The sequence below is a fragment of the Heloderma suspectum genome, chromosome 11 (assembly GCF_057233095.1).
Source record: "Heloderma suspectum isolate Gila_16-S chromosome 11, 16-S_ref, whole genome shotgun sequence".
Lineage (NCBI taxonomy): Eukaryota > Metazoa > Chordata > Lepidosauria > Squamata > Helodermatidae > Heloderma > Heloderma suspectum.
This window is the reverse complement of record NC_139468.1, coordinates 29,438,563-29,453,208: the sequence shown is the minus strand read 5'-3', so window position 1 is coordinate 29,453,208 and position 14,646 is coordinate 29,438,563. Positions and strand designations below refer to the sequence as shown.

At 46.6% G+C, this 14,646-nt stretch overlaps 1 protein-coding gene across 2 annotated transcripts in view; it reads right to left on the bottom strand.

The window, feature by feature from the left end:
- Positions 1 to 14,646, bottom strand: part of NTRK3 (neurotrophic receptor tyrosine kinase 3) — a 749,187-nt gene that overhangs the window by 85,506 nt on the left and 649,035 nt on the right. For both annotated transcript variants that reach the window (XM_084817344.1, XM_084817345.1), the window contains exon 15: positions 6,107 to 6,350. In XM_084817344.1, coding sequence (XP_084673470.1) covers positions 6,107 to 6,350 — 244 coding nt within the window. The remainder of the gene's footprint in view (positions 1 to 6,106; positions 6,351 to 14,646) is intronic.

The window sequence follows — 14,646 nt, the reverse complement described above, 5'->3', positions numbered from 1 at the left end:
CTGGTGGCTCCAGTTTTGGAGGGCCGGAGATTCCATTTTTAGTTAGATGCTAAAGGTGCTATCCAAGGTGCTGCACCATATCCCCAAAATTGCTTCAGCCCCTCAGATAGCACCTTTAGAGCTCTGGCTGCTTCTCTCTAAAACCCAGAATGGAAACACTGCGCCTCCAAAACTGGAACCACCAGCATCCACTGGTGGGAAGCCAGGGAAGCTCAAGGCTGCCAGAGAGACGATTATTATTATTATTATTATTATTAAATTTATTAATCGCCCATCTGACTGGTCACCCAGCCACTCTGGGCGATGTACAGCATACAATAAAACAGTTTAAAACAATAAAATTTTACAATAAACACATTTTCTAAAATACCCTTGTTGTTGTTGTTGTTGTTGTTCAGTCGTTCAGTCGTGTCCGACTCTTCGTGACCCCATGGACCATAGCACGCCAGGCCTTCCTGTCCTGCGCTCTCTCCCGGAGCGTGCTCAAGTTCATATTCATTGCATCCGTGATGCTATCTAGCCATCTCATCCTCTGCCGTCCCCTTCTCCTTTTGCCTTCAGTCTTTCCCAGCATCAGGGTCTTTTCCAGGGAGTTTTCTCTTCGCATTAGGTGGCCAAAATATTGGAGCTTCAGCTTCATTATCTGTCCTTCCAATGAGCACTCAGGGTTGATTTCCTTTAGGATGGACTGATTTGACCTCCTTGCAGTCCAGGGGACTCGTAAGAGTCTTCTCCAGCACCACAGTTCGAAAGCATCAATTCTTTGGCGCTCAGCCTTCCTTATAGTCCAGCTCTCACAGCCATACATTACTACTGGGAAAACCATAGCTTTGATTAGACGGACCTTTGTCGGCAAGGTGATGTCTCTGCTTCTTACTATGCTGTCTAGGTTGGCCATAGCTTTCCTCCCAAGGAGCAAGCGTCTTTTAATTTCATGGCTACAGTCACCGTCTGCGGTGATCTTGGAGCCCAAGAAAGTAAAATCTGTCACTGCTTCCATTTTTTCCCCTTCTATATGCCAGGAAGTGATAGGGCCAGATAACATGATCTTCTTTTTTTAATGTTGAGTTCAAACCAGCTTTTGCACTCTCCTCTTTCACCCTCAACAAGAGGCTCTTTAGATCCTCTTCGCTTTCTGCCATTAGGGTGGTATCGTCTGCATATCGGAGGTTGTTGATAATTCTCCCAGCAGTCTTCATTCCAAGCTGTGATTCATCCAACCCGGCATTTCTCATGATGTACTCTGCATATAAGTTAAATAAGCAGGGTGACAATATGCAGCCTTCTCGTACTCCTTTCCCAATTTTGAACCACTCGGTTGTTCCCTGTCTGGTTCTTACTGTTGCTTCTTGACCCTCGTACAGGTTTCTCAGGAGACAGGTAAGGTGGTCTGGTACTCCCATCACTTTAAGAATTTGCCACAGTTAGTTGTGATCCATACAATCAAAGGCTTTAGTGTAGTCAATGAAGCAGAAATAGACGTTTTTCTGGAATTCTCTTGCTTTCTCCATGATCCAGCGAATGTTGGCGATTTGATCTCTAGTTCCTCTGCCTCTTCGAAACCCAGCTTGTACTTCCAGTAGTTCTTGGTTCACATACTGCTGAAGCCTAGCTTGTAGGATTTTGAGCATCACCTTGCTGGCATATGAAATGAGCGCAATTGTGCGGTAGTTTGAACACTCTTTGGCGTTGCCCTTCTTTGGAATTGCAATGTAAACTGACATTTTCAAGTCTTGCAGCCATTGTTGAGTGTTCCAAATTTGTTGGCATATTGAATGCAGCACTTTAACAGCATCATCTATTAGGATTTTAAATAGCTCAGAGGAAATACTGTGATCTCCGCTAGCTTTGTTGTTAGTAATGCTTCCTAAGGCCCACTTGACTTCACTCTCTAGGATGTCCGGCTCAAGTTCAGTGACCGCACTATCATGGCTATCAGGGACATTCAGATCTTTCCTGTATAGTTCTTCTGTGTATTCTTTCCACCTCTTCTTAATCTCATCTGCATCTGTTAGGTCCCTGCCTTCTTTGTCCTTTATCATGCCCATCTTTGCACAAAACGTTCCCTTGAGATCTCCGATTTTCTTGAAGAGATCTCTAGTCTTTCCCATTCTGTTGTTTTCCTCGATTTCTTTGCATTGTTCATTTAAGAAGGCCTTCTTGTCTCTCCTAGGGATGTACGAAAGTCATTTACCTGGTCTCACAGCTTGCTTCGCGGTGGGGGGGAGGCGCTTTGCTGCTCCCCCCGAAGTTCAGGCCGGGGGGGGGAGGCTTCCTGCCTCACCCGGCCGAAATTCAGGCCGGGGAGAAGCGCCCCGTCTCCCCGGCCGTGAACTTCAAAAGAAAAGTAAAAAAAAAAAGCCCCTGTGATAGGCTACATAACGATTTACGTAGCCTATCACGGCTAGATCTGCAAAGTCAGCCGTGATAGGCTATGTTAATCAACACGTAGCCTATCACGGGTGACTTTGGAAAAAAATAAAAAAGCATGTACGCAAATGGCGGCCCCCATAGGTAGCCGCCATTCGCGTTCCTTATTTGGTCCCTGTAGTCTACGTAAAGATTTACATAGACTACGGCGAAAATAAGGGCAACGCTATTTGCATTGCCCTTATTTTCGCCGTAGTCTACGTAAATCTTTACGTAGACTACAGGGACCAAATAAGGAAAGTGAATGGCAGTTCTCTATGGGGGCCGCCATTAGCCGTATGCGCTTTTTTTTTTTTTTTAAGTCACCCGTGATAGGCTACATGATGATTAACGTAGCCTGTCACGGCTGACTTTGCAAATCTAGCCATGATAGGCTACGTTAATCGTTATGTAGCCTATCACAGGGGTGGTGTGTTTTTTTTACTTTTCTTGTAATGGCGGCGGCGGCAGCCGGTCAAAAGACCGGCTGCTGCCCCCACCCCTGACGAAGACCTGCCGAACCGCCGCCGGGACCCGCCGCCGGGAGGGACATTTGTGAAAGTTAAGTCCCATCCCGGGGGGGGGGCGGGGGGCGGGGGGGCGGAGAATTCCTCCCCGAACAACCTTCGGAGGACTGAATGCATTGGCACTCGGCCCCCCGAAGTTTCGAGGAGAAATTCTCCCCCATCCCTAGTCTCTCCTTGCTATTCTCTGGAACTCTGCATTCAGTTGGATATATCTTCCCCTTTCTCCCTTGCTTTTCACTTCCCTTCTTTCCTCAGCTACTTGTAAAGCCTCATCAGACAGCCACTTGGCTTTCTTGCATTTCTTTTTCTTTGGGATGGATTGAGTTGCTGCCTCCTGAACAATGTTACGGACCTCCGTCCATAGTTCCTCAGGCACTCTGTCTATCAGGTCTAATCCCTGAAATCTATTCCTCACCTCCACTGTATATTCATAAGGGATATGATTGAGGTCATACCTGAATGGTTTAGTGGTTTTCCCTACACTCTTCAATTTAAGCTGAAATTTTGCAACAAGAAGCTCATGATCTTAGCCACAGTCAGCTCCAGGGCTTGTTTTTACTGACTGTATAGAGCTTCTCCATCTTTGGCTGCAAAGGACATAATCAATCTGATTTCGATACTGACCATCTGGTGATGTCCATGTGTAGAGTCATCTCTTGTACTGTTGGAAAAGAGTGTTTGCCATGATCAGCCTGTTCTCTTGGCAAAACTCTATTAGCTTTTGTCCTGCTTCATTTTGTACACCAAGGCCATGCCTGCCTGATATCCCAGTGATTTCTTGACTTCCTACTTTAGCATTCCAATCCCCTATGATGAAAAGGACATCTTTTTTGGGTGTTAGTTCTAGTAGGTGTTGTAGGTTTTCATAGAACCAATCAACCTCAGCTTCTTCGGCATCAGTGGTTGGGGCATAGACTTAAATTACTGTGATGTTGAATGGTTTGTCTTGGATTCGTACTGAGATCATTCTATCATTTTTAAGATTGTACCCCACTACTGCTTTTCCCACCCTTTTGTTGACTATGAGTGCTACTCCATTTCTTCTAAGGGATTCTTGCCCACAATAGTAGATATGATGGTCACCTGAATTAAATTTGCCCATGCCTGTCCATTTTAGTTCACTGATTCCCAAGATGTCGATGTTCAATCTTGCGATCTCATGTTTGACCACCTCCAGCTTACCTTGATTCATCGATCTGACATTCCAGGTTCCTAAACAATATTGTTCTTTACAGCATCGGATTTTCTTTTCACCACCAGACACATCCACAGCTGAGTGTCCTTTCGGCTTTGGCCCAGCCGCTTCACTCTTTCTGGCGCTACTTGGAAATACCCTCTGCTCTTCCCCAGTAGTATATTGGACACCTTCCGACCTGAGGGGCTCATCTTCCGGCGTCATATCTTTTAGCCTTGTGATACATTCCATGGGGTTTTCTTGGCAAGAATACTGGAGTGGATTGCCATTTCCTTCTCCAGTGGACCACATTTTGTCAGAACTCTCTGCCATGACCTGTCTGTCTTGGGTGGCCCTGCACGGCATAGCTTATGGCTTCACTGAGTTATGCAAGCCCCTTTGCCACAACAAGGCAGTGATCCATGAAGGGGTGGGACAGCTTAATATACCCAATATCAGAGGTGTAAATAGGCCACGAGTGCAGGGAATGTCCGGGAGGGCATGAGCGGGGGCAAGCCAGACCAGAGGCTCGGTGGGTGCAGTCTGGGGGCACAGGTGTGGGGAAGGAGTCTGAAGGACTCCCAGAGCCAGTCAGGCATCCGCGCCATCCCTAATTTCTATCCCTATAGCAGAGTTAAGTGGTAATAATTTCCCTGGACTGCACCACTTCAATCATCAGGTAGGAGTTGGTATGTTTTAAAGCCAAGCCAAAAGATTGAATCTTCAAACTTCTGGCTCAGAATAATGAGGCCAGAACTTGGGGGTGATTTCAGCATGGGAAGGGAAATAGCCAAAAATATTCAGAGGCACTTATCAACAGTGCAGCACCATCCCTTCTTTAGCAGTAATGGTAACCGGGCAGGTGTTCTTGGTGGCTGCCTGCCGTAACTGCTCTTTTATTTCCTCAGAATTCCCTGAATACAACATCGTGCTTCCCCTTACCCCGGCCCCAAATGTCCCAGAATGACACTGCATCTATGCCATTCTGGGAGAAAATTGGCAGTTGCCAGCTGCTGAGAGGAGAGCTTTGTCCAGAGCTCACCACCCACCCACTTTATACCACATCCATCCCCAAGACCTTGCCAAAATGCCCCTCTCTCATTTTGCTACCCATGAATGGGGCAAGCATTTCAGCTCAGCCTTGGTATATCCCAATGCCACTCAGTGAAAATGTCCCCAGGGGGGGGCAGGCAGGGGAGGAGGAGAGAAAGGAAAGAACATGACAAGGCGAGACTGAGAAGAGAAAGCTAGACTGAACCCAATAAAAGGCTAGACTGAACCTTTCTCCCCGATATGCTACATCTCTATATGCAGGGAGATTTGGGGGGGGACGTGGGAACATTTGGCTTGGTGAGTCTCAGAGATGCAAGGCTGCCTTATGTAAGATTTTGGAACACCTCTGCACACACACCCCGCCCCAAAAGAAAGCAAGCCACATGTCCACATTATAAGACTGGCACTAAACATTTATCATGGCTGTTTTTCTGGGAACCGTACTCCCTAAATGGGCCAATTATTTCAGTGCCAATGCCTAACACTCTCCAGGGTTTAAATTTCAACCGCTTTAGGAAAAGTAGATCACCATTCAATCATACCTGCATTATCTTGTGGAGAAATAGCGTGGGAGAGCCATCGTGAAGAGCAAACCAACATCAGAGCTGTTTTTCCTAGATTGGGATAAACATCTTGCCCAGCCTCTTGTTTCTTACAGTGGCCAGCCTTGTGCCCCTGTAAGCTCACAAGGAAGGCTTGATGAGTATGCCTTTCTGCTGTTGTTTGTCCCCAGTATATGGCATTTCAGGGTATACTACCCCTGAAAATGGAAGTTCCACTGTGTTGCTACGGCTGATAGGTCTCGGCAGACCTATCCTTCATGTACATTGCATGAAAGTTGAGTTAGCAATGACGAGACAAGAGTGCAATTCATCCATGGCACCATTTCCCAGGCCTCCACCATTACCACCCTCTCCAAGCTCTGTCCCCAGAGCTGCCTTACCCTGTAGTAATCGGTGCTGTAGACGTCTCTGGACATCCCGAAGTCTCCAATCTTCACCAGCAGGTTAGCTCCGACCAAGCAGTTCCTTGTCGCCAGGTCTCTGTGTACAAAGTGCTGGGAGGCAAGGTAAACCATCCCGGAGGCAATCTGGCTAGCAATATGAAGCATTTGAGAAAGGCCCAGCTCCCCTTTTGCTTGTCGGGGCAGCCCATCCACAAGGATCATCGCATCTGGGCCATGCGCCCTGTGGAAGGCAAGACAAGGTAAAAAAAAAGGAAAGAAAAAAAGGCCACAAAGTGAATTATGCAGCAAGCAGAACCATTCCGTTTAGAGCAGGAGTCTTTGAACTATATTCCAGCCAGGAAACCTGCCCTTGAGTCCCTCGGAAGCTTACTGGGGGTTCTTTCAGGAAACAGCTTCTGTTTCCTGTAGGGATGTCAGAGAATTCTGCCACAGATCTCGGTGAGGCCGAATGCCAGTGCATTCGCCCCCCCGAAATCCATGGCAGAATGAAGCCCCCCTCCCCCCGCCCCATGAAAGGCGCGCGAAACGGAGCACTTACCTGCTGCCGTCTGCGCTGACTTGGGAATGGTGGCCACATCCATTTTTCTGCTGTGATAGGCTATGTAAATATTCATGTAGCCTATCATGGCAAAATACAGGGACGCAAATGGCAGTGGCTATGGCAGCCGCCATTTGTGTCCCTGCAGGCTGCCCAGTGGCCGGATGTCCGGCTGTGGGCTGCCCCGGCTGGCGGCTCTGCGGAATCTCCGCAGAGCGGAGCTGGCCGGAGAGAATTTCGGGGGAAGGGATGGAGTGCCTCCCCCCGACTGTGAATGTCACCCTTTTCAAAGGATTTTGTACATCCCTAGTTTCCTGAAAGGCAGCTGGCCTGCCAATACCCTGCAATGCTTAGCGAGGACTGGGCAAACTACAATTCCCAGGGATCCTTTTACCAAAACACTTCTTTTCAGTAAGGGTTTAGGGCACCCTTCCCTAACCTGTTGCCCTCCAGATGTTTTGGACCCCAATTTCCATCGTCCCTGACCATCGCCCATGTTAGGTGGGGCTGATGGGAGTTGTAATCCAAACTGGAGGGTACCAGGTTGGGGAATGCTGTTGTTGGGCTCAAGGAAGGCTTGCGGAAAGATGACTCCTTTGCTACCTTCCCATCATGGCTGTTCAAAGGTAAGTTTGGGGAGAAAGGGGAAAAAAGGCACACAAGGGATGTAGTGGTAGTGGGGCCATGTGTCCTGCTTTACACAGGACAGTATTTGAAGGGATGTCAGAGGAGAATCCTCTGTTCTTTAGTGTTATACTGAAAATACTTTATGGTTCCCTCCCATGCCCCCACCCCACCCCAACCCTGGGTGATTTGCAAGGACGGTTGAGGATCAAAGCTGTTCTGAAGTTGTGGGCAGTGTGAAGAATTTTCTTTGAAACCTTTGTAGGGACAGGGCCTGCTGCTTACCTCAAATGTATGAGGTGGCTGAGTGTCTTAACAAGAGTCCCACACTGTTGTAAGCTTCGCAAGACCCTTACTGGTTTCAAACCTGTTTTTAGCAATTACGGCTACCAAATACAGGAATTCTGGGAATTGTAGCTCTAGGAAGAGGGGCTGCTTGGGCAGGGGACAGGGGTCTCTAGCAAAGAATTCTCAGTACCCTCATGAAACTGCAGGATCCCTTTAGATAAACTGGTTTGAAACCAGTTTAAAGTTGTAATGTAGATTGCCCCCCTCTCTGCTGCTTTTCCTCACCTGCCCTTTCTAGAAAAGCTGTGGAGCTGTCCAGGGCTATGCTGATGGGTGGAGAGCTACACCTTGACAGCAACACAATCAATGTCACATTGCATCACATTGTTCTGAAGCCGTTCTAGGCTATGCGGGAGGCAGGAAGCAGCAGAGAGGGCCTCACGCCACACTGTGTGGTGTGGGACCCGTGTTTCAAAGCAAATATAAGAGCCAAACAAAACCTTGGACATCTCATAAAGTTAAGGTGAGTGGAAGACCCTCTGCAAAGACTTTGGAGGAAATTCTGCCCCACCCAAGAAGGCAAGATAACAGTACACCTTATTTCCATAAAGAAATGGATCTCAGGGACACAACTGGTATTTGCTGCCCAGACTTTATGAGCTGAAAATAAATGTATCATTCAGAACAATATATGTAGAACAACCTTTTGGGATTGTGCCCTTTTTAGACTCGAAGTGGCCACCAGCACCACCACACACCTCACCTCGTGGTTGTCTGAATTCCACATCACGTAAAGAAGCTCTTGCTTTTTGTACTACCTGAATTTTGGACAGAACTATAACTGTCAACAAGGCCTTCTAATATTGGATCCCTCGGTCAGTTCAGCCAGCATTGGAGGGCTGGGGGTTAAATGCTAGACATTACTAATCAGTAGTGTAGTGGCAAATTCAGGAGTGCGGGGTCTCTTCATGACAGCCACGCCATGCCACGCCCCCTTCTAAGGTTGTACACAACCTTGAAAGATATCCAGCCTTCAACTGGGATCCAAAAACAGTGCAGCTAAGAGTAAGGCAGGGGTATTTCAATTGGACGTCTGAGAAAAAATGCAGGGGTGTTAAAATCTTTTTCACTCACTCACAAACATTTTAGGTTTCCAAAATATGATACTCTATGGAAGCTTCACCCTCTCAACTCATCCCTCCTGGACAGATCCCTTCTCATTTAAACAGCCCCTTGCACACTCCCTTGAGTGCCCCAACATTACCCATTAGCCTTTCCTAAGCTCCTTCATTATACCTCTCCCATCCCGCAACAGAAACATCCACACACTCAGCTGGATTGAACCACACACACACACACACCTACCTTCTTTCTCCTCTCCCCCCAACTGATTTTTTTTCCCATTTCCCTTCCCTCCATCAGAGTTTGTTTGTCCAGGTATATCCCAACCTTGTACCAAAAAGTGTGGCTGACAGACACTTACAGAGCATGGTTGCATTTGGCAATTCTGTTTACTGTAGAAATCAATGTTCAAGAATTAACAGTGCGATCCAATGGGTCTTTGTCTCGAATTTAATTGACAGAGATCTTGGGAAGGCAGCTAAGGCTGCAATCCTATGCACTTACCTCGGAGAAAGCCCAGTTGGCAATTGAACATAGTGGGACTGACTTCTGAGTAGACGTGCATAGGATTGTGTGATAAATCCTAAAAATTGGCACAAAGCAGCCACCTGCCCTGCCCCATAAATAAATAATGGTGGCAGCACCCCCTTCCCCCCCCCCGCTGCCTCTGTGGTCAGCAGAAGCATCCCTGAACGGTGGCCAGTGTAAGTGTTGCAGGAGACAAGGGCAGTGCCGGGCGCGCAGGCATGGAGCAGGTTCGGGCGGAGAAGCCGAGAGCTGAGGAGGAGAAGCGGGGGGGCGAAAGGAGGCTTCAGAGCTCCCTCAGGCTCCTTCTCTCGGCTCCCTCTCTCGCTCACCCCCTTTGTCTGGCTGGCTCTGCGTAGTAGATGAGAGGCAGCCAAGAGACAGCCACCCACACTCCCTCTGCTCCCTCCTCCTCCTTCCCTAGCAGACTGCGACCCAGCTGGGGGCTGGCTTCAAAAAAAGTTCCGGAGGGATGCCCCGGCACGGCTCGCCACCACTACACCACTGTTACTAACACATGACAAAAGAAGAATAATGTTGCAGGGGCCTTCTGTCTCTTTCACTAGATGCAGCAGCAACAATTTCCTTCCCGCTTCCCACTTCCTGTGAAATGATTCCTGGTATTTCACCCTTGTCAATAGCAGCAACCATAAGAGAGCTAGAAATTGAAAATTACATGTACAGATGGATACCAGGTTGGAACTATGCTACTTGAATAGCAAGCTCTAACTTGATTGATTTCCTCTTTCTGATATACTTAACCGTGTGTGTGTGTGTGTGTGCCTGTGCCTGTGGGGAGTCAAGGAGTGGGATGGATAGGTGAGGGTATCAGATTTCTAGCCAAAGATTTCCAGTTCCATTGCAGCAGTTTTGCGCGATCCTTTTCAGACACTTTCTAGAATGCATTGTCATTAGAGCAGGGGAAGGCACAAGTGAGGCTCGATCTTCTCTGTTCCACTGGAACCCAGAGATCCAACAACTGAATCCAGGTGCAAAATATGCATACTTAGAATTAAAAAAAAAATAGGATGCCTCTGATCAGCTGCTGAGCACAGGAATTTGTTTTGAGAATCAGAACTAAGCTGGGATTACAGTTCTTCCATGCACAAATTCCATGCCTGGTCACCCGCGTGTTTCTTAATTTGAAAAGTCTAATTTAGAGGGGGGGGGGCATCAGCTTCTTGTTGCTATTCTTGTCCATCTACTGCAAATCAGCCAGATCATTTACCAGTAGATTCCAAACTAACTTCTGCCCACCCCTGGTCGAGAGAGAGAGAGAGAGAGAGAGAGAGAGAGAGAGAGAAAGAGATGACAAGACCCTGAAAATAGGGATATGGCATGCCAAGTGTCCCAAATTATAAGTCGGGCATAGGGACGCCAGAACAATCTGCAATGGAGTCAAATAATCCAGTTATTTTCTATTAATCAGATCCATGGATTCCTCAGCAGACTGGCTTTCTCTGAGTTGCGTGGATTCTGTAGACTTGCAGACCAGTGTTTTGTTTTTTACTGGGGGGGGTATGCAAATTTGCGCTTGAGCTAATGAACATTAGTGCAAGTGCAAATTAGTGCTAATGCACATTAATGCAAGTGGAACAGAATTCTTGTCTAAACTCCCCGCAATTCCATCAATGAGCGGATGATAGAATGAAAGATGCTTGCCAAACTGTGAAACACAGATGGAATGCATTTAACGAAGTCCATACATGCCTTGGATTATTACTCCTGCTATCCCTGAGCATTGGCCATGCTGGCAAAGGCTGATGGAAATTGCAGTCCAATAACATCTAGATGGCAACATGTTTCCCACCGTTGTTATCAGGAATAGCCCATATTTTAAAATTGTATTTTCAATATTTTATATTGTATTTAATGTTTAACTTCTGTAAACTGCTTAGAGAGCTTTGGCTATGGGCGATATAGAAATGTAATAAATAACAACAACAACAACAACAGTCAGGTGTTGACAATATGGTTGTTTGGAATCGGGAGGCTTCAGGAGTTCATCCTATGTGGATTTTGATATGAACTGACTTGATGTGCCCTTACTGGCATGGATCAGAACCCATTTACCCACTGGCTTTCACATTTCCCAAATGTTTGGATGCCGTTTCGGGCTGAAATGTGTATCAAACTCTGTTGGGATGTGCATTTTGATACAGAATGCATATTGTGAGGGGGGGGGACATTTAAAATACATATTTAAATGCAAATTATAATGTGGCTTAAAACAGAATGGAACAGATTTAGGGATGAATGCATATGAGAGTGACACATGGACCAAAAATAGATTGGTTCATCCATCACTAGTATGGAACGCCCTTGGGAATTTTTGCTAGTCTGTCACATAGAATATGGGTACTTTCCCTGATGAAAACAAATCTAAGAAGAAGTCTGTGCTATCCTAGCACAATGTAGGGCTGGGAGAATCAACAAGGGTTGAACTTGTCGGTTTCCTCCTATTTCTACCCTGAAGCTTGCTTTACCTCATTCCCATATGCAACATTGTGTTGTTCTTGTTAGAACAGGAAAAGTGTGCATTTGGGTGTGCATTTTTAAAAGTGCATGCATTCCCCCCCCATCAAACACATTTTGCAAGTGTGATCGCAGCCTTAGGAAACTGCAAGCTTTGTCCAAACTATGTGCTCACGTTTGTAGTTGCAAACAAGTTCTGATTAGGGATGAACGAGAATGTCATTACTGTTGGCAAAAAGTGAGGACATGTCCCGTTTGCAACCTTGGACATGAATGCGAACAGGAACACAGTTCTCAGGACATTTTTGTGATGTCCCAACTTGTGCTTGTGTCAGAAAGTATGCATTCGCACAAGTGCACACTTCCAAAAATGTTCATTTGCACAAACACACAAGGGGCATTTGCACAAGTTTGCAATGTGTGTTTCTATTTCCCCCAAAACTCTGCATTTTCATGTATTAGCCTTCAGAGGGAAATACACATATTTTAATTGGGAAAAATGCTTCCCCCCCCCAATTGGGAAAAAAAAAATGATCCCCCCCACAAATTGGGAAAAACACACATTTTTTTTTCCTGATCAACAATAAGACACTCACATTTGGGAACATGAATAAGGTGAACTGAGCTTCAAGAAGGAATTCAGAGAACCTCAACTAACTCAGACATTGTAAGTTCCCCCATTCCTAGTTCTAATGTTTAACAAACTGCAACTGAATTCTTGTACAACCCTAGCACGGTGTCACAGAGACCAGGTTTACACATGAGGCAAATGAGGTGATAGAACTGTGCTCCCTTTCTCTTTTGAGAAGAGATATTGATCCTTCTTCCTGACAGACCGTTTCAAATGGGAGCTGCCATTTCAACACCAGCTTTTTATCACCCTGGACACTGCAATTCACAGCAGAACTTTTTTTGTATTCTGCGACCGTGCCACCCCCAGGTCTGACATTTCTCAGGAAGCAGAGAGACCCACACAGCTGGCATGAGAATGGCTAGAGCAGAGTGACAGGACCCTATGAAGCGAGGCCGACACCACCAGCACTACCCCGTTGCACGCAATCCTTGGTCTAGCAGATGACCTAATAAAAATGTTTCCCCTCACCACACTGGTCACCTCCACTGCTGAAGCGTTTTCTCTGAGAAGTTCAGCACTGCACAATTTCAAAACAAAACCAAACAACAGCAAGAAAATCAACATCTCTGACTGATTAAGAAAAATCACCAGGAGGGTAAATGGGCAGCAATGGACATGTTTTCTGGGGCCATAAGTCCACGGGAGGTCTGGAAAGGGCCTCCTCAAATGCAGCCATTAGAACTGATAGTCCAGGGGTGGGGATACTGTGAGGATCATGTTCCCTCAGGGTTAATGTTTTGGTGGGTGGGGCCAGACCCAAAAGTGGCTGTGTCCAGATTCAAAGGTGGTTGTGACCCAGACCCAAAAAGTGGGCAAGGCCACCAAACACTCTCTCTCATGCAACCTTTTCTCTCACTCTCTCTCATACACACCCAATCTCATCTATCTATCCCCTCTTTCTCTCTCCTTCTCCCTCCCCCTTCCCCCTCACATACAGCCCATTCATGCATCACACGTTTATTTATTTTTTACACAGCTTCTCTCTGTCTCTGTCTGTCTGCCTATCTGTCTCCCCCCCGCCCCTTCGCATGCATGCACACACGCGGACACACACACAGACATCACTGTAATTTGCATTGGGGGAAAAGCCTCCCATGGGAGGTGCCCCCATTGCAAATAGCAGGCACTGGAGGCCGAATCTGGACCTGGACCCTGGTGTGCTGGGGTAAAGGGGCCTTAACACCTGCCCCTACTGTGTTACTTATCCAGATTGGACCCCCAGCACCTGCAATTTACATTTGGGGGTGAGGGGAAACTACTGTTGGAGCAAATGGTCTCTTTGACCTTGGCTGTGTAGGGGGAAGATGCCAATATTCCTTTGTTAAATCTAGTGGAACAAAGCTTGTGGCTTTTTGCTAGCTTGTCAGAGTGACTTGGAAAATGCATTTAATCTCTCAAAAGTCGCCCAGACCCAAAACAGGCCTACAGGGCTTGGGGAATGAAAATAAAGTAGATACATCAAGAGCTCTGACTCTTCAAATCACCTCTAATGCTATCACAGCCACACGTTTCCAGTGTTGCAGGCTTCCAAAGTGTCGCGAATAAGAGGGAAGGCCAAGCCTTTGGGTGCTTCCCAACATATATTGAGTAGCATTTGTCTGGGTAGAAAGGTGGGGTACAAATTAAATAGATGATAGATGATAGATTAGATAGATAGATAGATAGATAGATAGATAGATAGATGATAGATAGATCACATCCTCTGGATGACAACTAAAATCAATGCAGCTTGGGGAGAGGGATTCATTCCCCCCCCCCCCAGTTGCATGGCAGCTTCCACAGTGGCGTAACTGCCTCGGCAAATGTTGAAGGCCCTGCTTTGATGGCAATGGGGCTGTGTCCATGATTGTGCTCCACCGCAGCAGGCAGAACACAAACACACACACACACACGGCATGGGCGAATTAAGCTCAATGTCACCCAGGTGCTCATTTCTCCAATGCTAAGTTTGCTCCACCTCGATTCTGCATCAAATTACAAATTGTTTTGCAAGGAAATGGAAGTACGTTCGTATTTCCGTGTGCATTTTTGCATGCATATTTTAACGTATACATTTTTGTGTGCTGTCTTCTCTAATACATGCTTTTCTGGTGTGCTTTTTTGTGACGTGCATCAGAAACATCAGAAATGTATGGATTTTAATGGCAAGCTGTGTTCTCTTTCATATTTAGGTTTGGGACATGCAAATTTTGTAAGTTTGTATTGTAATGTGAACTGAACAAATTTCAGTTCACATTACAAATTTCTCCCTACAAATTTCTCCATAACACACACACACCACAAATACACCAAGGCTCCTGTTTTCCTGTT